General features: G+C 40.0%; 1 protein-coding gene across 5 annotated transcripts in view; it reads left to right on the top strand.

The window, feature by feature from the left end:
* Nucleotides 1–22,192, top strand: part of STK31 (serine/threonine kinase 31) — an 81,971-nt gene that overhangs the window by 39,864 nt on the left and 19,915 nt on the right. For 3 of the 5 annotated variants that reach the window (XM_067562055.1, XM_067562058.1, XM_067562059.1), the window contains 10 exons: nucleotides 2,225–2,341; nucleotides 3,470–3,589; nucleotides 4,062–4,193; nucleotides 14,724–14,825; nucleotides 15,970–16,050; nucleotides 16,851–16,976; nucleotides 17,690–17,815; nucleotides 18,085–18,171; nucleotides 19,188–19,337; nucleotides 20,670–20,795. In XM_067562055.1, the coding sequence (XP_067418156.1) occupies nucleotides 2,225–2,341; nucleotides 3,470–3,589; nucleotides 4,062–4,193; nucleotides 14,724–14,825; nucleotides 15,970–16,050; nucleotides 16,851–16,976; nucleotides 17,690–17,815; nucleotides 18,085–18,171; nucleotides 19,188–19,337; nucleotides 20,670–20,795 (1,167 nt within the window). The remainder of the gene's footprint in view (nucleotides 1–2,224; nucleotides 2,342–3,469; nucleotides 3,590–4,061; nucleotides 4,194–14,723; nucleotides 14,826–15,969; nucleotides 16,051–16,850; nucleotides 16,977–17,689; nucleotides 17,816–18,084; nucleotides 18,172–19,187; nucleotides 19,338–20,669; nucleotides 20,796–22,192) is intronic. The other 2 variants (XM_067562060.1, XM_067562057.1) reach the window with 2 other exon arrangements.

Raw genomic sequence — 22,192 nt, 5'->3', positions numbered from 1 at the left:
AACATTTGGTGTAGCCTTGGGCTAATCTTGTTCCATTGATTTATTCTCTACTCTGTGGCATCCCGAACTTCATACAGAGGGGATAGTTTTCTTTGCAGGAAAAGCATGTGCTGCATGTTGGGCACATCTGTGAGTTCATAGAGCACAACAAACCACTCATTTTTATGCTCCTTTATTGTGATCTCTGAAGTAGTCTTCAGTATAGGAAGCATAGAATTCCTCCTATTTTGGAATAACACCCTGTGAGCTCCTTTACCTTAGGGCTCACAAAAATGTTTTAATTTTGGAAGTATGCAGCTCTTTTCCTAATTTTCCCCTCACCTACTGGCTGTTAAAATGTAACATGGATTCCAAAATACGTTTATGCACGATCTACTTTTTATTTTTCATTAAAATGGTTCAGCTACTTAGTTCAAAGGCACAACAAAGGGGGAAGACAGAGACACAGCAGAGACCTGAACTACAGAAGTTAAGTTCCAAACGTTATTGGGTTAAAGTAGGCCAGATACCTGTTTCCTGGAATCTTATGATAGTTATAGTTCTTGACATATGTTTCTGAAATAATTCCCTTAAGTCTTTTCTCAATTGCTTGCTTGAGCTTCTAAACAAAGACAAAATTATAGAATGTTTTATAGGACTCTGATGGGCTAATATGTTAGCGAAAACATTTTAACCCTATGATGATAGTACATGGAAAGAGGTGAGCTAAACACAATTTCACCACACTGAGCTCAGTAACAAAGGCAGGTCTGATTACAGCCTTTGTTTCTGTAATGAAAGGTCTGGGTAATAGAATACACCAGCTATCCATGTGTCCCTTTCACTTACCATTAAGCACTATGCAAGAGCAAGGTGTGCATTCCTGGGCTATTGGTACAAATCTTGTGTTGAAGCATGAGATAGAAGTCAGTGTCTTCGACCACACAGGAATGCACCAAAGGTTCAGAAGTGCCTTTTGTTGTTTGGAGTATTTAAAAAAAAAAAAATCTTAACGCAACTTATGGGAATTAACAGCTTCAAAAATAATTTATGTATTTCTCTCCCCTGCAAAATACGTCTCCACTGTCCTTTTTTCACATGTGGCTAATGTTGCTTAATTTAGTTTTGATATTGCTTTATCTCTTTGAATTTTTACACGGGGAGAAGCCAACCACCAGCTGTTCTAGCATCACTAGATGTTGTCTAAAGGATTCTCAATAACGAAACCTAAAGGTGCCAGTGTAGAAACAGGGAGATGGGGAAGGGAATGTGTTTAACTGAAGACAGCCTCTTTATTTTTTTTGCTGGAAAGATGTTTAAAAACACAAAATGGAAGATCCTGTCAGAGAAACTGAAAGGTTGCTTAACCCAGTGGCGCTCAATCTTTCTAGGCTATTGTACCCCTTTCAGGAGGCCGATTTGTCTTGCATACCCCAGGTTTCACTTCACTTAAAAACTACTAGCTCACAAAATCAGACATAAAAATACAAAGTGTCATAGCACACTATTACTGAAAAACGGCTTACTTTCTCATTTTTACCTTATAATTATAAAATAAATTGTGACCTTCCCCCTCCAGGTTGAGAAACGACAGAGTATATAAAACAGTATAAACAAATAATTGTCTGTGTGAAATTTTAGTTTGTACTGACTTCACTAGTATATTTCATGTAGCTTGTTTGTAAAAATAGGCAAATATCTAGATGAGTTGATATACTCCCAGGGGTACACGTATCCATAATAAAACAGAAAATGACCATGATAAAACTAGTAGGTTAAGTCTGTGGTAGGTGTATCCCTGGTTGAGAACCATGGCCTTAACCTATTAGTTTTATCATGGTCATTTTCTGTTTCATTATGTGGGCAAGAAAATACGTTGTCTTCTACATCAGAGGCTTAACAGGTGATGGATTTGTGATTCCTTTGCCACTTACAGTAGTTTTAGTTTTTAATTTTGCTAAAATCAAGGTGAGATTTGGAAAAAGGAACCAGAGGAAGGTTGGATTCCGTTTACATTTCTTTTCTAGTGACGAGGCACAGTCTCAGCTATACGTTCTCTAGGAGTTGAATCTCCTAAAAGTCTCAATTAGCCAGTAAGAACCTAGCTTTAGACCCTGATGGCCTGATTTCCAGAGGTGCTCGGTATTTGTACCACAGCCATGTTGTTTTAATAGGAAGTACTTATTCTTTACTGGTATTGTGCATTAACTTGTAATTACATCGTTCAGTTCTCTTTCCCCTCAAGTTTTTTGATCTGACATCAGAAGTACCTTTGAAATCAGAAGAAGTGGTTGGCAACGTGGATGAAGTTCTTGAGAAGGTTGAGTCAGATATCTGCAAAGAGCTGGAGATTTCTCTAGTTGTAAGTTGCTATCATCTCTAACGTGTTCATACTTTTGCATGTTTAACACAACTCTAACTCCCAGTTACAGCTTTTAATTTACTGGATAGGTCGCTATTAATCATTGCAAGGTAGCATCTCTTACACCTTCTCCATCTCATTTCTGTGAATTAAGTTATATAGGTTGTCCTCTGGTGATGTAAGTGGCCAGCATTGTCCAGTGGTCAGAACACAGGACTGGGAACTAGGAATCCCTTAGTTTTAATCTCAGCTCTGTCATTAGCTTGCTGCATTGTTTTGGGCAAATCAGTGTCCCAGCTATATAAGGGGAATAATACCTCAGTGCTATTGTGAAGTGTAATGTGAGTGTGCTCTGAAAATGTTAAGTGCTTAAAGTTTTATAACAGGTAATGAATGTAGCCTGTCTTCGTGCCAGTTCTTACTACAGTATGTTCTCCAGTGCTTTGTCTAGTCTTAAATGACCCAGGTTAAATGGTTTCCACCACTTTCCCTGGAACACTCACTCCATTCTAATCCTGTTAGGAAATATTTTCTGATATTCAGCCCAGATATTCCTCTTCAGTTATCTATCTTTCATGATAAAGAGGTTTGCTCCATTTTCTTCATTTTGGTAATTCTTCTCTGAACTCCTTGTACTGTCTCAACAGTACAAATCCCTGCTGTACCAGAGAGCAACAGCCAGGAATAGAAATTGAATCTGTCTCTTGATAATGTAATGCTACTAGACCATCAGTTCAGTCAACACTTGTTTTGACCACAATCTGCAACAGAGCAGGTGACTTGCTTTTAGAAATGATGATGATGCACATTGACATTTAGTATCCATTTTTTAAAAAAAATCTAAGCTGTTAAGCTCTTTTATACAGCACAAAATACAATATGATGAAAATGAAGCTTTTGCTTGGAAATGCTGATTGATCTTTATTTTACTGCAACTCCTTGGTGAACTCTTAACACTTGTGAACTTTCCATTTCCAGTCACCTCAAGAAAAGATAAAAATCTGACATTAGAGCCATTCCATTAACATGGATTTTTTCAGTAGAATTTTATACCTTAGATGTTGACACTTACAAAATTGAGAAAAACTGCAAGCCTTTTATGTACCTCTTATGTGTAATTCAACCTAGGAGCAAGATGAGACAGATAAGGAAATAATCTTAAATGCTTACAGTAAAGTTATACAGAAGATCTGTCAAGAGCAACATCTAATCACTGTAGTACAGAGCAAGTATTTGGCCAGTGTTGAGGTCAGTTTTCTCCTTACCTGCTTGTCTATCACACTGTTCAATATTAGTACAAGTAATGCCCTTTTCTGAACTCATTTATTTTTAGGGCGTTTAACTTTTCTTTTTATATTGAAGATTATATGTGTCTGGTTATGGAAGTAATTTGCTTTTTATTTTGGAAATATGAGAACTGCTAATTTCCTGTGCTTAACTAAAATATAGTAATGCTTTTTATAAATAAGTAACCTAAGATCTGAGTCTGCAAACTCTTTTTAAAAATTCATGAAGTATAACTTTAAGGAGACTATCGGTAGATTACTTTTCCCTGAAAAATGATTTTAAGATTGTATCTGTAAAGAAGCTTGCTCCTATAGGTAAGTAGTAATCTGCCCCAGAAAAGCTAAATTAAATAGTAGGGTTCAGCCAGTCTTTCTAAATTCGCTAGAGCATGTATGTAAATACATTTACTAATGGCTTCCTTTTTTAAACTTAGTTTAAAAAGCAGATTGTGGAATGGTTGAATAAAAGCCCCAACATAGACAATTTGTTATCAATTAAGAAGACTCTGAAAAACTTAAAGGCACGACTGAGATGGAAGTTGGTTGAAAAGAACAACTTGGAAGAAGTATGGAAGTGTTCCAGTTTTTTTGAAATATACTGAAGAGACATTAATTTGCTTATCCCAGATAAGTGGTAACCAGTGGTTGTAGTGCATTAGACTGAAAAAGTTTATCTTATGTTCTGACTAAACGGGCATTTGAAGACAAATTTAAGTTAAGCAGTTTTGACTACAAACACTGTGCAGAACCTGATCAAATGTATTCCATAGTCTGGGCCTGGGTAGCTCTGAAGTCAGCCCTTTTTGGGAAGGGAAGAGCTTTGTGTAGTGACCTAGGTATTTTCCATGTCATACTGAGCAATAACATCTGTCTTACTTTCCACTGTTCATTGTGTGATCCCTTTTGCCTTACTTGACTTCTCAGATTCCTTTTTTGTTCACCTCTCTGTGGGTTATACTTTGGTGTTCATTGATCACTTCAGGTTTTTAGTTGAATATTTTCTCTTTTTCCTATTTAAGTGTGGGAAACCAAAAAGGCCAAAGAAGTTAGACACCTGTATTGTCATATTTCTGGTTCTGAACTAGCCGCCTCATTCACAGTGTGCACGCCTACTCATTGATGGTGCATAATGGTCATTGTTTGCCTGGGCTATTAGTTCTTTTTCAACTGAATAAGTCCTAAAGAATGAAAATATTCCACCAACTCTAGGAGGGAATAAAAGTAGCTAAGCTTAGATCTTAGCTGCACAAACAGAGGAGTTTTGTGAGGAAGCATGTGAGCCAGAGACACCTAATTAACATCCTGTAAACTTAGGCCAGTAAACATCCTCACCCCCACAAAAGAAACAAACAAACAAACAAAACAAAAAAACCTCAACAAAAAAAGCTGCTGGAGTAAAAATAATGCAGGGAGATGTGTGGCAGCAGAAAGGGGCCATCCAGTTTGTTGCACTGAATGCAGCATGTATGATTACCTGCCTTGTGGGCAAGTGGCAAATGCATGCACTCGATGCAAGGAGCTCATGGCCCTCTGAGACCAAGTACAGGCTCTTACCCAAGTGACTGAATTGGAGGAGCTAAGGGAGACACAGGTACACAGAGGAGACATTCCAGGACACAGTAGAGCAGCCTCACCCCTTGTCTGATAGCCTTTGTGCTGCTGAGGAGGATGACATCTTGGGGAAGGAAAGCATCAAATTGGAGCAGAGGGAAATGATCTCATAATTAGGACCCTCCTTTCAGATGATGTCATGGTATTATCTTGTACTGAGGATACCTCTTCAGGGGAGGGAATCCCAGTTATTAGGAAGAGACAGGTAATAATAATGGGAGATTTGATCACTGGAAGTATAGATAACTGAGTTTGTGATAACCGAGAGAACTGCATGGTGACTGGCCTGCTGGGTGCGGCGGTTGCAGATCTCTCAAGACGTCTAGGCATACTTATGTACAGTGCTGGGGAAGAGCTGGTGGTTGTGGTACATGTAGGGAAATGTAGGAAGGGAGGTCCTGGAGGCCAAATTTAGGTGCTAGATAAGAGATTCAAGTCCAGGACCTCCATGGTAGCATTCTCTGAAATGCTTCCAGTGACACAAGCAGGTGGCAGCAGAACTGCAGGGTCTTAGTATGTGGCTGAGACGATGGTGTAGGGAGGAAATTTTTAGGTTTATTAGGAAGTGGGGAACCTTTTGGGAAGGGAGGAGCCTATAGAGGAAGGATGGGCTCCACCTAAACCAAAACAGAACCAGATTACTGGCATGTAAAATTAAAAGGATTGTAGAGGAGTTTTTAAACTTGAGGCTGGGGAAAAGTTGACAGGTATAGTGGAGCACACAGTTCAGACAGACACATACCTTAGGGGAGGATCTAGTAACAGGAAATCTGTATATCCTAGTACGGAGGAGAGGATAGAAGTTCATAAAGTATAGGTAGAAACTGAAGAGAAACAGTCAAATGAAAGAGTCCCATTCAGTTACATCACATGAAGGCAGACAATTAAATATTGACAAATTTGATATAAGTGCTTGTATACAAAAGTCTAAATGCTGAGATGGGTGAACTTGAGTGCCTGATATTAAATGAGGATGTTGATATAATAGGCATCACAGAAACTTGGTGGAACTATGATCATGAATGGGACAAATGAAAGGGTGCAAAATGTGTAGGAATGACAGAATAGCTTGTGCTGGGGGGAAGGGGAGAGTGGCACTATATATGAAAGAAACACAGAGTCAAGTATGGTAACAATCTTAAATGACAAACTGTACTACGGAATCACTGTGGATAGAAATTTCATGCTTGAAGGAGTGCAGCAGTAGCGATATAGTGCTGATCACTTGACCAGGATGACGACGGTGACTGTGAAATGCTCAGGGAGGTTATAGAGGCTATAAAAATAGAAAACTGAATAATAATGGATGATATCACCTAGCTCCTTATTGACTGGGTACATGTCACCTCAGGACGGGATGCAGAGATAAAGTTTTTTGACACCTTAAATGATTGTTTCTTGGAATGGCTAGTCCTGAAGCCCATAAAGAGAGAGGCAATTTTTGATTTAGTCCTAGGTGGAGCACAAGATATGGGCGAAGAGGTGAATATAGGTGGATTGCTCAGTAATAGCAACTATAATGTAATTAAATTGTGTGAGTGAGAGAGTGAAGAGGCCCACCACAGTAGCATTTAAAAAAAAAGTACACAAAACTGAGGAAGCTAATTAAACAGAAATTAAAAAGAACAAATCACAGGAGTGAAATATCTGCAAGCTGCGTGGAAACGTCTTGAAAGCAGCATAATTGAGGCTCAAATTAAATGTATACTCCAAATTAAAATAAATAAATAGGACCAAAAAATTGCCACCATTGCTAAACAACGCTGTAAAAGAGGAGGTTAGAGGCAGAAAGGCATTCTTTAAGAATTGGAAGTCAGTTCCCAGTGAAGAAAATAGAAAGGAGCATAAACTCTGGCAAGTCAAATGTAAAAGTATAACTAGGCAGGCCAAAAAATAATTTGAGGAGCAACTAGTAAAAGACTCAAAAACTAACAGCAAAAAGTGTTTTAAATGCATCAGAAGCAGGAAGCTTGCTAAATAATCAGTGGGGTCACTGGGTGATCAAGGTCCTAAAGGAGCACTCAAGGAAGACAAGGCCATTGTGGAGAAGTCAAATAAATTCTTTGTGTTGATCTTCACTGCAGAGGATTTGAGGGAAATTCACACACCTGAGCCATTCTTTTTAGGTGACACATCTGAGGAACGGCCCAGATTGAGATGTCAGTAGAAGTGGTTTTGGAGGAAATTGATAAATTAAACAGTAATAAGTTACCAGGACCAGATGGTATCCACCCAAAAGTTCTGAAAGAACTCAAATATGAAATTGCAGAATTACTAACTGTAGTATGTAACCTATTGCTTAAGTCAGCTTCTGTACCAGATGACTGGAGGATACTTAATGTAGCACCACTTTTTAAAAAGGCTCTGGAGATAATTCTGGCAGTTACAGGTCTGTAAGCCTAACTTCAGTGCTGGGCAAATTGGTTAAAACTATAGTAAAGAACAGAATTGAGAGAGACACAGATGAACACAATTTGTTGGGGAAGAGTCAACGCTGCATGTATAAAGGGAAATCATGCTTCACCAATCTATTAGAATTCTTTGATGGGAGCAACAAATATGTGGACAGGGTGATCCAGTGGATATAGTATACTTGGACTTTCAGAAAGCCTTTGACAAGGTCCCTCACCAAAGGCTCTTAGCTTGTTTAACTACTTAACCGAATGTTAGGAATCTTTAGGAAATGGATAGATAATAAGACAGAAAATATCATAATGCCACTGTATGAATCCATGATATGCCCACACCTTGAATACGGCATGCAGTTCTGGTTGACCAATCTCAAAGAAGATATATTAAAATTGGAAAAGGTTCAGAGTGGCAACAAAAAGGATGGAAATATGGAGCAGCTTCCATAGGAAGAGGAGATTAAAAAGACTGGAACTATTCAGCCTGGAAAAGAGATGACTAAGAGGGAATTTGATAGAGGTTTATAAAATCATGAATGGTGTGGAGAAAGTGTTATTTACCCCTCTACGTAATACAAGAAGCAGGGGTCACCCAATGAAATTAATAAGCAGCAGGTTTAAAACAAAAAAAATAAATAAAAAGGAAGTACTTCTTCACGTAACACACAACCTGTGAAACTCGTTGCAAGGGGATGTTGTGAAGGCCAAAAATATCCTGGGTTCAAAAAAGAGAGAGGCCCATCAATGGCTATTAGTCAAGATGGTCAGGGATGCAACCCCATGCTCTAAGTGTCCCTAAGCCTCTGATTGCCAGAACCTGAGAGTGGACAATGGGATGAAACACTCGATTATTGTCCTGTTGTGTTCATTCCCTCGGAAGCACCTGGCATTGATCAATGTCGGAAGGCAGGATAGTGGGCTAGGTGGACCATTGGTCTGACCCAGTAAGGCTGTTCTTATCTAAAAAACCAAGAACTCTAGATATTTGTCTTACCGCTCCCAAGAGTGTATTTACAGAAGACACCATCCTTACCTCAAGGCGTGTACAATCTTGAATTTTAGATGTAGCACAGGTGAGAGTGACACATCAGAAATTAGTGGGGTAGGTAGGATGAAGGTTACAGCAATGCTGTCATGCAGATAGTCAGTTTGTGTGTGCACATTTTAATGGGTTTTTTTAAAACCATACACACCTCAGTGATTGTGAGCACTGTGGAATGGATGAGGTTTCAAGAGGGATTTAAAATGAGAGAGGCTAATGGACCACAGAAGAAAGCTGATTCCATACATAGGGGATGGCACACACACACACACACACACACACACACACACACACACACACACACACACACACACACACACACACACACACACACACACACACACACACACAAACACACACACACACACACACACACACCCCCCCCCCCCCCCCCCCCCCCCCAGTGATTCTTATGCGAGAAACAGGTGAATGGGCTATGACAATGAGCATCATTGGCAGAGAAAGGTGGAGCAATTACCCTGTAAGGGACACTAGGTGGGGCAATTGGAAGGGGAAGAGTTATGGAGGGCCTTGAAAAAGAGGACATGAGTTTGTTAGAATTCTAAATCCTGCTGTCTCCTCCAGTCCTGCAAATATCTGGGGCAGTTCAGACTTGTCCACGAGACCCTAAGGTTTTGTCCACATTCATTCCGCTGATTCACCAGATTCTTTGCCTCTGGACTGTGCAGATAGCACAGTGATTCAGCACTCCCACCTTATCCATCGCAGCCCAGCATTTAAAGATGATTTTGAGATCACTGTTTTCTCTTCTTCATTGAGCCAAAATTTCAGGGTTTTTTGTCTCTGAATAGCATCACCTGCCAGGCGACTTCTTTCTGTGAGGTCTCCCTTCCTCCCGCATGGCAGAGTTGGCCAAAGGGTTCGAGTCGAAGGGCAGCCTGGTCCTCTCTTTGCAAGAACACAGAACAGAAGTTCTGAGGTGAATGCTTCCAGTCCCGGGACCCTCCCTGAGCCTGGGAATAGGGCTCATTGTGAATCACTTGTTGAGGCTTCTGTATCCCGCAACACCAGCCAAGATTCCGTCAGAAACACTTCCACAGCTTGGTTCTACTCAGCTCTTGGGAGTCTGCAGAGATCAGTGTTGTCACTGATCAAAGGTTCTTCAAGGGTAAGGCCCCAAATCCCCCCCCCCCAGTCCAATCTCCCTCAAAAGGGGAAAAATCCAGTTTTGCATCTCAGGTTTTTAATGGGTTAATTGAATCACTAGCCATCATCCTTTCAAACAGTCCTTCTTCCCAAAAGGAAGATTTGGGATCTCTAAGGGCATTTCCCTACACTTCCTCCCCAGTTCTTTATTACATAATGAGGCATACAGGGTTCAAAACAAATCTTTTCCCATGCGACGACTTTAAAGAGAACGCTAAACTAGGAGAGACTGGTCCTCTAGGGAGCCCTGCTCTGCAAAACACATTAGAAATCCAAAAGAGGCTTAAAATAACACAGGAAAAAAGCACAGCAGGTTGTCAGCTCCATGGGGACCCTGAACTAGAGGCGAACTGTTGGTTTTGTATCATGACAACACTGAGCAACAGATGTGCTTGAAACTTGTCATGAAAGTTGGTGGGCACCACTGACATCTAGACAGAGAGTAAGGGCATGAAAAGGGTAATATATCTTCAATCGAAAACTCATAATTTGCGATCTTATTTTTCCTTCAGAAAAGTCAGGATGCAGGGGTGGAAAATGGCCAACAAAGGGAAAAAGCTGAATCTGTGAGCCCTATAAGTTATAGAACTTCCAAGATTCTCTCTTTATCCTTCCTCAGCTGTGGTATCCCTGTAAAGGATATGTTAATTTTTGCCAAGGGAGACCTCTTCAGTACCTTCAGGCAGGAAGCTGGAAGCCATCTTTAGAAGATAATCGGAAACATTAGCATAGGCCTTTGAGTCTGGCTGGCAATTGCGTTCCTTGTATGAGCCTCACTATTCTGAAGTGATACCCTTCAAGAGCTTTGACCCCCAGAACCATGTCAGTACTAGATAAAAATATCCCTAATTACTGTGTTCTTGGAGAATGAAGCCATCAGTTTTGTGAGGCTGGCAGCAAGAGTTATGAGAACAAACTAAGTGGCCAAGGGGCAGCACCTACCAGTCAAAAAAGTCAGTATATATGCACTTGAGCGACCATACCCATCCAGCATACTGGCCTTAGGGCAGGATCATCCTGCTTCTAAGTCTTCTGGTTCAAGCTGTGGCACTGAAAGAACTACAAAAGTCGTAATGGAGGGAGAAGGAACCCAAAATGGACCAAATTTGTGTGTTATTGTGACACCGTGTGCCAGATTGCAATGCCAATCACTCAGATATGGCCCAGCTGCTCCTCCATCATGCCAGCAGGGAAGGGGCTCCTCTGTTACGCTCCCCAGCTCTGGTCGGGGCCAATGGGGAAGGGATTAGGTCCCTCTCTTATTATGTGCCCCCCTAGTTCAGGTTCTCAAAAGGTTGGGACATAGCCCCCCGTTCAAAAATGTATGTGAGGGTGGCATTGTCCTTCCCTGGGCTCCAGCACCCAGGGTTCAAGTTGACACCAAGCTGGAGGGTATAAGAAACAAAGTATCTGTGTTGCATCCTGGAGCTTCAGGCTCCTGCACGTCCTTTCTCCTCTTTCCAGCCTCAATAGACAATGACAAGGAGAAAAGCACCCTCAAGGAAATTTCACACCTTCTAGAAATATTTGTGACAGAGGCTGTTCCTCAAAGCAAAAATGCCAAGGGCTCTAATCTGTTTTCTTCACAGGAAGAAAAAGAACTGACGGAGTCCAGGCTGAGGTTGGACTTTAAGAAGCTGAGTGGGTTGGTGGAGAAGACTGAATAGAGGATGTGGACTTTCACTTTCCTTTTGCTGCACTTTCCCTAGGAGAGCTGATAATGGACCTGGCAGGAGTGTATCTGCATAGTCCTGGAAGGCCCTGTCACTTGCAGTTTCATCAGGATGCTTATAAAAATAGCCACTGTCAGTACACAATGTTATCATGTAGTCTGTCCTCCACACCCAGAATGTTCATAAAGGTTCTAATCAAGCTAGTATCCTACCCAAGGAGTCTAGGGGCTCAGATGCATCATTTCTTAAACCACAAACTCATCCCATGCAATCTTGAAAGAAGCAACCTAACCAGACCTCCTGCATGCTGTAGGCACATTTGTCTGTGGTAAACTTAAAGAAGAGCTCCCTGATCCCGTTTCAGAGTATCATCTGCCTAGGAGTCAAGCTTGATAGAGTCAGCGTGCTTGCAGCACAGGAAAGGCTTGGCAAGACTCCTACGTGTCGAGGAATACCATGTGCATTTATCCAAACCTACAGCTCCTAGGTCTTCCAATCTCATTGTGTTAGTGGTTATTCCATGGGAAAAGCTGCACTAGAAAGGTTAAAGGATTGATTTTAAAGGCCTGAAACAGTTTCCAACAAGAGATGAAAAGGAAAGTGAGGATACCATGTAATGATCAGGTCCCTAAGTTGGTGGAAACAGCAAGTCTATGTGATGTTACATCCTTCTTGCACAATCCAAAATTGTGACCATGGATATTGACGTTGCAGGATAGCCTGAGGGTACCACAAGGCACAGGGAAAGTAATCAAGGTCAGAAAGGCTCCAGAGAAACTAATTCCTAGAGATGAGTGGGGTGCTGGCTCTTCCAGGACCATCTGAAGGAGGAACGTATTCTGGCTCAGACAGACAACTGAATGACCATGGTGTACATAAAATGGCAAGGAAGGACAAGGACGTCTACTCTAAATACTGAAGTAACACAAAGACTTTTCTGAGCAGAATGTCTCTATTAGAGAGAGTCACATAAAAGTGATGCTGAACACACAAGCAGGCAACTTTGTAGTGAACAGCTGAACCACTCAAATGGTCACTGAACCCAGAAGTTTTCCAGCTGATATTCAAATAGCTGGGGTACCTTCCACCAATCTACCTATTTATATCCAGTCCAACCACAAGTATGGGAGTCATCAGTGGGGAAGGAGGACAGAATTGCTGGGAACAGATGCTTTGGCTAATCTCATTTTTCTTTCCTTCTAATTTTTCCTTAAAGCTTGCTACATCCCACATGTCTTGGACTGGAGGGGAGGGAGGGAGAGATCTATAATGGACAGTTGTAAATGTATTACCTTTCTATCACTGCCCTTTCCCCCCAGATCTGTCCCACTCAAGATAAGTCCTTCAAGTAACTTTTGTGATGGCCTCTTTCATGCATATCAGTGATATAATGGAATAAGGCATTACCATTAGACAAACTTTCGAGCTTCACAGAGCTCTTCCTCATGTCTCAGAGGAAGTGCTCTGCATAGCTTGAAGGTAGAATTCTGTGTAGCTCAAAAGCTTGTCTCTCACTAACAGATGTTTATCCAATAAAAGATACCATCTCACCCACCTCATCTGGAGAGAGGGCAGAAGAGGTTTGTCCAGGCACTGGAGCCTTAGGGATAAGTCTGACTCACTAGCCTCAGTTATTTGCAGTAGTGGTGCGGCTCAGATGTTTTTGAATCAGAGAGAGGTCAGTCTAAGAAAGGAAATAATCTGGTAACAAATATTCCATTTGATTTACTCTGGAGGCTAATGGAAAAATTCAAAGGGTGATGTTGTTTAATTGGGCTAGGAAGATAACTTTTAGCAATCATATTTTGGGTGGACTGGACAGTGATGTTTATGGAGTGAGGATCTGAGAGGAAGAGGTAACAGTTGAGATGAGCGGGCTAGTGTATGGTTGAGTGTTTTCGCTGTTCAGGATATCAAGGGCAGGTCACATCTTCTAAATGTGTGGAAGAGCTAGCAAGTTTTGGGAGAAGGAGAGAGGAGACTGATTTAAACTGATTTAAAATTAGAGTTGGTCAAAAAATGCAGTTCAGTCAAAATCAAAAGATTTCTTGAAATTGTTTAATTTCACTGAAATTTTGTTTGAAGAAAAGAGGGAAAAATTCCATCAGTGTCAAAATACTCAGTTTTTACACTTTCCAAACTAAATATTTTGATTTGTCCTTTTGAAATGACTGTTTCTAATTTTTTAAAATTTTATAACATTTTAAAAAGTCAAACTGAGTATGTAATGTTTTGATTGATATGAAACAATTTTTTTTCCTTTCACAAAGAATTTTGAAATATTCAGGTTTTGTTCCAAATTGGAACACACAAAGATTTTGAAATCTCAAACTCCTCTGTGAAATGTTATTTCCATTTCTTTTCCCAGCTTTATTTAAAACATCTCCTATTTCAGTACATTTCACTAATTTTTGCCAGGTAGGCATGTTTGTATTCCTACTCAGCAAGTACACACCTAGCTTGATAAGTGTATGCTTAGCTCGCTATGTACATAAATTTTGATTTGCGTGTTTGCTTCTGTATGTGTGGTTTCCCCACATACAGAAAAGTTTCAATGTGTTTGTGTGTGTGTCACACTTATTTCTAGACCAGTGTGCCTGCTCTGGGTCTGAAATGAGACCCAAAAGTTCCAGTGATGTATCTGATAAGAGAATGGTTTAAAAAAAATAATCATCGGGATCATATTTAAAAAAAAAAAAAAAGGTTCTTCCTCAGAGAGACCGATCTTGGATATGCACTACAGAAATGAACACCCCCTCCAGTCTGATTTTTCACCTCTCTTCCTGTCCAGGTTCTGTAAAGCTTATTTCTAAAATGAAGCCAATGTCTAAGAACCTTCAAATGAGATCTAAATCCTGTGTAGCATCTTATCCAATCATCTGAATCCCTGATTTTCTTGTGGCAATTTTGGCCACCCACATGAGTGAAACGAATGGCCTTACTAACAGTTAGATTTTATTGGTGTCCAAATTTCCAGAAAGGAAAATGAAGAAAATTAAAACAAATAGAAAAGCCAAAAAAAAATTCTGATGGTTTGTGACTTTCCTTCATCCTAGAATGCTTTTGAGAATAAACTTCATTCTCAAATTATAATGGACACTGCTTTTTAGGTCTTATGTACTAAGTTACTTTTATATATTATGATAATATCTTGAGAGGCATATATGACAGTAATTTTGTTATTTCTACATCCAGTCTGATGATTACAGTGAGTATGAAATAACAAAAATAAAAGAAGAAATTACTGGACTTCGAAACAGCTTCATTCAGGAAATATACAATGAACAAGAAGAATATGTAAGTATCAATTATGTAAGCAGCTTAAACTATTGTAGTTGTATGAACCACTTTTACATTTCAATTGCTTTATTATATGCATTCATTCTCAGTGAAATCTACAGGAAAACTGTTACAGTACTGAAAGGAAAGACTAAAGACAAGCACATATTGAGTAAAATTTCTGAAATGAAATAGTACTCTCCTAGGTCGAGGGAAATAATTAGTTTTACTCTTTTCCACCTGATACAGCTTTTTCAAAATGAGTGGTAGAGGAAAATCTGGATGCATGAGCCCCGTTCCCTTCACCAGAGCAGCGGGGAAAATGATTAGGCAGCACAGCAGCTGAAGAAAGGCCTTTATCTGTGTAATGTGAGGAATAGGATTAGGGTTCCCTTGCAGCTTTCAGGGCAGTGAAGAGGGAGGTCCCTTCTCAAAGTTGAAGGAAAGATGGATACCCGTTATCTACACTTCCTTAAATACTCTGCGTGGAGGGAGGAATCCAGAACCCATGATCACTTCTCTTTAGATAAAGAAAGTGTGAGGGCAGGAACAGGTCCTCTGGCGATGCACTGCTGGATATGAGTAACAGTAACTCCTAAATGTTACAGGTATGTGGGATCACCAACACTAGGGATAGGCCACCTGGTTTCTGATATCCCCTGCTTGCTCCTGCTGAGGTTGGGCTGCCTCTGATGGTCATCCTGGGGTTCCTCTTCCTTTGTACTTTGAACTACCTCCAGGTTGGGGAAGAAGAGGAGAATAAGTAGGAACTTCTCTTCAGCAGCTGGTCTCCCTCCCGCTGCCTTCCCCTTGCTACTTTGATGAGGAAACCAAGGGGGCTCCTTCTCTGTGTTTATGGCAGGGTTAGATCTCATTTTCTTAAGGGATGGCATCTAGTGCACCTAAAATTACCCCACAAACCCTGTTTTTAAAAATACATCCAAGTACTGCTGCTGTGAAAAAATGAAAGCCCAGTTGCATTCTGAGTGATGTAATTGGAAGGGAGGATAGGATTTGTGCTAGGTTCTGCCCTTCATATTTTCAAAAATTGACATTTTGTGGGCAATGTCAGCCCAAACTTCAGTTCATGTATTTTCTGGTATGTACTTGTACGTACTGCATGTGGAGGCAGTTGGTAATGATGAATGTATCCCTAATTCAGGAGAGGCTTACTTGCCTGGCGCAGAAATGGTTCCCTGAGCTGCCACTTCTTCACCCAGAAGCAGGAATTCTGAAGTATATGGTAAGCAGCCACTGCTGTGTTTCTAAGGGTGGGGAACTGGGGGTCTGTATTTGAGGATACAGGAAGTAGCGTCAATAAATATCCATAAAACAAGAGATGCCAAAGATTCTAGTAGGCGATGAAGTCTTTAAAGGTGATGGTCCGAGTACAGGTTTAACAACTGAACATATTTTCATGGGCCAAATGAAAACTTTAAACAAGAAGTGAGAGATTTTGTTGTTCATATCCCCAAGAGATTTCTCTCAGACACACTTTCAATGTCACCCACGTGCCAGTAACTAAAAAATAAATTCAGATATGGCTGGTATCCAGACTTTAGCAGAATTACACATCCAGCTTTACTGGTCTTGTTACAGTTTAATTCACTAGCTGTAACTCCTAAATGCTGGCCCAGAATGAAATGCTAAGGCTGGCTGTGTTTTGGGCAGTGTGAAAGGAGGAGAAAACAAAAACCATGCTCAGATTTTTAATGTCTATAGAATAGACAGGTGGCCAGTGGCTCATGTATATGACACTGACAGGTTAAATCGAAATTGTGTGTTTGAAGGGATGAAAGTCAAGTTAATGTGTTTAACATAGATTCCATTTAGTGATTTTTTCCTTCCTCTTTCTCTTTATTTTAAAAAAGAGCACTTAATTTAAGCCTACATTTAACCTTCCTTACATTATAATAAATGTCATGCATTATCCCTGGTGATAGATAAATATTAAGCTTTTGGCAATGCAAAGAATGTTTGCAGTGTCTGGATTATTAAGATAATTAGTGGAATTTCTGTTGTGTTTCTGTGTGTGCGCTGCAGAACTCTGGTGGACTTCTGACAGTTAGTTTAGAACGGGATCTTCTAGATGCTGAACCCATGAAGGAATTGAGCACTAAGCGCCCATTAGTGTGTTCAGAAGTTCGAGAACAGAAAGTTCTTTTAAAGGTAATTTTCTGTCACTGACTTTCAATGCTGAGCTGTGTGTGAGCTCTTGGTAACTTAGAGTATATTGATTGTCCTGCTTGAACTCAGTAATTGCTTCTTTGCTACTTTCGATAGTACCCTTGTAAATGCTAATAATTCTGGCCAGGCTCTTGGATCACTACCAGAGAAGTGTTTTGGGTTTTTTTTTGTTTGTCTCCAACTCTCTTCTCTTTTTCACTTCTATGGGGGCAGCTGCAAGCGTGTCCCTTCCTTCTGCTGACTGTCATTCCTCGAAGTCAGTGGGCCTTACTCTTACTGTCTGTCACTTCCTGTTCCTGGTCCCCTTCTTGCTCATGCTGACATCTTCCCTACTGATTACCAGATGCCTCCTCTGCTTTTCCACTGCCACACTTCCCCTCCTACTGACCAGTGTTTGGGAAATCAAGAAGTATGAAGTTAATGGCAGGACAGTGTAAACACTGCTTGTTGACTTGGCTAAGATATTGTTCAGGCAATAGGAACACTTGACCTCTATTGCTAGTCCAACGATTTAAATGTTCACAAAGAAAATTTGGGACTGATCTCTAAGCCTAGGTTGAGCATTATAATACAATAAAACAGGAGATTACTCTATAAAACTTAATTGTCATGTGTTTGTTCTTAAAATAAAATATAGTAATTGCACATTAAAAACATTAATTTAGGAATCACAGCTGAAAATTCTTTGTTTTCAGGGCTATTCAGTAGATGTGAACACAGAGGCAAAAGTGATAGAACGGGCTGCCAATTATCACAGAGTTTGGAGTGAATTTAAGGAGAAATCTGGATTATTACAGTTGATGTTCCTTTTCTTGTGCAAGGTAAATTCCAGATTGCCATCCTTTTTTGATTGCCATTTTTCATCTAGAAGATTCATAATTTGTTGTTAAAGCTTTTTTTTTAATTGAAGCTTTGGAAAAGAAAAAACTTCAATGCAAAACTTTATGTAAACAATCAACTGAATTGATTTGATTTAGTAAGGACTTAATATGCACTAAATGTGTAATAGTTAACTTGCAGTAACTAGATATTTGAACTTGAATCCCCCTTCTTTATCTATTATCCTTGTGTTTTTTTAAAAATTTTTAAGTCTGATCCTTTGGCATATCTGATGGTTCCATATTACCCAGGAGCAAGTCTAGGAGCACTGCAGGCTAGTACACCTTTAACTTCAGAAGTAAGTAATAAGGTCATTTATTCAAAATCCCAGCAAGGTTTTTTAACAGATATTTAAAGCAACTTGATCCTCTCTTCTTATTTAATTTTTTTCTCTCTCTCCTGGGTAGTGATGTGGCAATTTAACTTCCATTGATGGTGAGCACTGTTGATAAAACCCTGCAAATGAATAGGTCAGCTTATGTGTTTATGAATACCTCAATTTAGTATCCAGTCACTAGGGTTTTCAAAGGACCCTGGAATTGAGGCCCTAACTCACTTACGCTCCTTTGAACATCCCAGCCTTTGTTGTTGTTGTTGCTATCCTTTAAAAAAAAAATATTGGTAAGCAAATTTTAAAATACTATGTGCATGATGATTCCTGTCTGATTTTTCATCCTTTCATTTTCTTTCCTACTTTTTCTTCCCCAAATTGACTTTCCACTGTAAACAGGCCATTTGGCCATGACATTTCATAGAATCATAGACGATTAGGGTGGAAAGGACCTCAGGAGGTCATCTAGTCCAACCCCCTGCTCAAAGTAGGACCAACCCAACTAAATCATCCCAGCCAGGGCTTTGTCAAGCTGCACCTTAAACACCTCTAAGGGTGAAGATTCCACCACCTCCCTAGGTAACCCATTCCAGTGCTTCACCACCCTCTTAGTGAAAATGTTTTTCCTAATATTCAACATAGCCTTAAAATAAATGGTCAGAGTTTTGTGAATGGCTTTTTCTCTTGCGTTGCTTGTCAGGAGCCAGTTATGAATCCACATATCTCAACAGGTATTTACATTGTTTTTTCAAAACCTTAGTGATTAATCCAGGTGTGACTGGGTTGTGTTTTGACTGGTGGTACAACTCATTAGAATCTTACTAAGTGTTGTGTAGTTTCCCATAAAGTTATAATGGCAGGAATTTCTCATAGATTTATGAGAATTCATAAGACTTGCTATGGTTCTGCACTAGAAGCATGATGAGTTTTTTTGCCTGGCTCCTTCAGTGTTTTTAATTTTTTTTTTTTTAAATTTTCATTAGGAAATTTTGAAAGTGATGAAAGGAGTGGCACGTGGTCTGCATACACTACACAAAGCTAATATAGTTCATGGATCTCTGCATACAAATAATGTGTTTGCTGTGAATCGGGAACAAGGAATTGTTGGAGATTTTGACTTCACCAAATCAGTGGTAAGAAATCCCCCAAAAAAAAAACAAACAAAAATTTTTTCAAATATATTCAAGGGTTTCCTTAATCTCACTCAGGATTCTTCATTATGAGTTACATCATGAATGCCTTTGCTATTTTTTTTGGTATCCTTTATTTTGCAAATATAAAGATTATGTTTCATTGACAAATTCTTCATTTGCCAGTGTATTTTGCATTTTGAATTCTACTTCAAATGTGGCATGGTGTATGGAATGATTGTGAATAATTCCAAACTAGCATTCCGAGTATTGGTGTAAGCGCTATAACCTGAGAAATATGATTTTTGCTGAGTATAGCCCGAGGTTCAGCAAAGCAGTTAAGAAGGAAGATGGGTATTGCTGTTTTGGGTCAGCCTTGTCCAGGTCTAGGTTTGTCTAGTCCAGTATCTTGTCTCCGTCAGTGGCAGCTAAATTCTCTGAAGATTGTCTGCACTGAACGTGTCCCATCACTGGGATGCAAGAGCTGAGCAGGACTTTCCCTATGGTTGCTCCTCCTGGCATCCATTGTTGTGCTAGGCACAAGAACTGAGAGAAGGAAGAGTGCTTTAGGTAATCCTGGAGTCCAGGCAGCCAGGATGAGGAGGAGGGACGCAGCTGACTCAAATGGGTGCCAGAGTCAGAGAGAGAGAAAGCAGGAAGCCTGACAGAATTATAACTAAAACCTAGTTTCTCTGAGTCCCAGTCCAGTGTTTTACCACAAGACCCACCTTCTCTGGGCTGAGAGGGAATGCTTTCCTTCTAGAACTATGTGTAATAAGGCAGCCAGCTGGATGTCTTTACCTACCTCTTCAAATTTCTGCAGATTACATTTTTGATAAGTGGGTCCTGTGTGCCGTAGTCTGTTAATCTGCTTTGAGGTTACCTATCCTTTGTTCTGGAGTTGTGTGTTGCCATCAGAATTCTGTCTGTGTCTTGAATGGCTTAGAGAAATATTGGAGAATAGTAACTTCTTGAATTATCTTTATTTCAGCCATAACATCCCAGTCTGTTTTCTTGTGATACTGGAATTGGAGATGTTTTTTATAATCTTTTCATGTGTAGTTTTTGGCATTAGAATTGTTTTTTTTTTCATGAAGTGTGAGCAAGAACCAGCTAATCCTGTGTTTGAGTGATGCCTCATTGCCACCCTCTCCCTCCCCACTCTATATTTGGTGGTAGGAGGCCTTTACAACCTGTTCTCTGAGCCAGCATTGAAGGAAACATTGTAAGGCAAAGGTATTCATGTGAGATCATGAGGGGAATGAGAAGGGATGTTCATTTTATTGTACTGCCAGTCTGGTTTAAAATTGCTGATTGTAATGTTGTCCATTTTAGGATCAACGTACCTCTATGAGCTTTATGGTAATTGGTAGCTTGAACTTAACTTCCCCTGAATTAAGGATGGGACAGCTGGCATCTCCATCCTCTGACATGTATGCCTATGGCTGCCTTCTATTCTGGGTATGTTATTGCATATGAAAATGAGGTTTTGTCAATATCATGAAAATATAATAGGCATTATAAATAGCAATGAGTGTGATATCTATCTTCTGTTTTAACCTGTACTGTTGTAATGAATGCTCATATTTTAAATTGAGTGCTGTGAGCAGAGGGAATGGGAATTAGATCTGTGAGCAGAAGAATGCATTTTTCAATACAATTTACAGTGTGGTTTGTCTCCCTAAACAGCAGCACTTAATAAAATGAGGCTTTTGTTCTGTACACTGCAGCTTGTCAGTACTACTATATTTCTTATCCTTTCTGTGTAAGCTGCTATCTCTAGCTTCATCTTCAGGTCAGTAGATAGTTGCCTTCATTTTCCATCCCTCCTGCAATCTGAATCAAGGGTGGGATTGTCGGGTGCTTTGTTTTCTGCAGTACCACTTGGATTTTCATTCTATCTTAACCTGTGGTATCAAGTCAGGGAAAATATGCCCCATTTTCAGCTCGTTACTGGGTTATGTTAGGTAATATGCTCTGCAGAAATTCATGCTGCCCTCATCCGTTCTAGTTTTCTGTCACTTTACTGCTGTGCCCCCTTGCTTAGGGTTCCCAGGATTCCAAGGACATATGGCAATTGTAGAGACATGTTTGTGCAAGATTATAATTTAGAGAGGCTTCCTCATAAAAGTCAGTATTATGAATATAGGAATTTGGAGACATGCCCAGGAGAAGCAGAAGTGGAGAACACACTCTGGCTGTGTCCAGCAGTCGTGTCCGTCCGTCCCGTAGTGTCCCGTCGTCCGTGTCCCCCCCCCGAAGAAGCTCTCTAGTTTGTTTTTAATAACATTTTTATTCCTGTTTCATTCAGTTGTCAGGCAATGCTGCAGAGAACTGGAAAAAATTCTGACAGATTTGAATTGTATTTAGCAGCCATAGAGGTAGAGGATAAAAATTATAAAGTAAAATCATCTATCTTTTTGATGTTGTTGGGGAGGAAGCACTGGATATTGTAACAACTTTAAGTTTGAAGAAGATTAAAACATGAGGTTAAGTAAAATTCTGACTAAATTTGAGGAACATTGCATGCTGGAAAGGAATGAGACCTTGTAGAGGGACACATTTTTTGCATGCATGCATGCAAAAAACTGGTGATACCATAGAGCAATGAGTCACAGAATTAAGACGACTCAGTAAAACCTATGACTCTGGTCAGAAAATCATTCGTGGCATTCAAGACAATGTGTTGAGGGAGAGATTGCCCCAGGAAGAAGATTTAAGTTTAGGAAAAGCTCTCCAGATATGCAGGGCAGCAGAAATTATGAAAGTACAAGCCGAAGAACTGAATTCACTAGAAGGGATTATCCACAAACTAAGTATAAAAATAGCCAGAAAAGGTCAAATTAAAAAGTGGAAAC

Source organism: Emydura macquarii, unplaced genomic scaffold (assembly GCF_026122565.2).
Source record: "Emydura macquarii macquarii isolate MOO-44397 ecotype Brisbane River unplaced genomic scaffold, CSIRO-AGI_Emac_v2 contig_2422, whole genome shotgun sequence".
Lineage (NCBI taxonomy): Eukaryota > Metazoa > Chordata > Testudines > Chelidae > Emydura > Emydura macquarii.
Note: the sequence above shows the minus strand (reverse complement) of the source record. Positions and strands in the feature narration are given on the sequence as shown.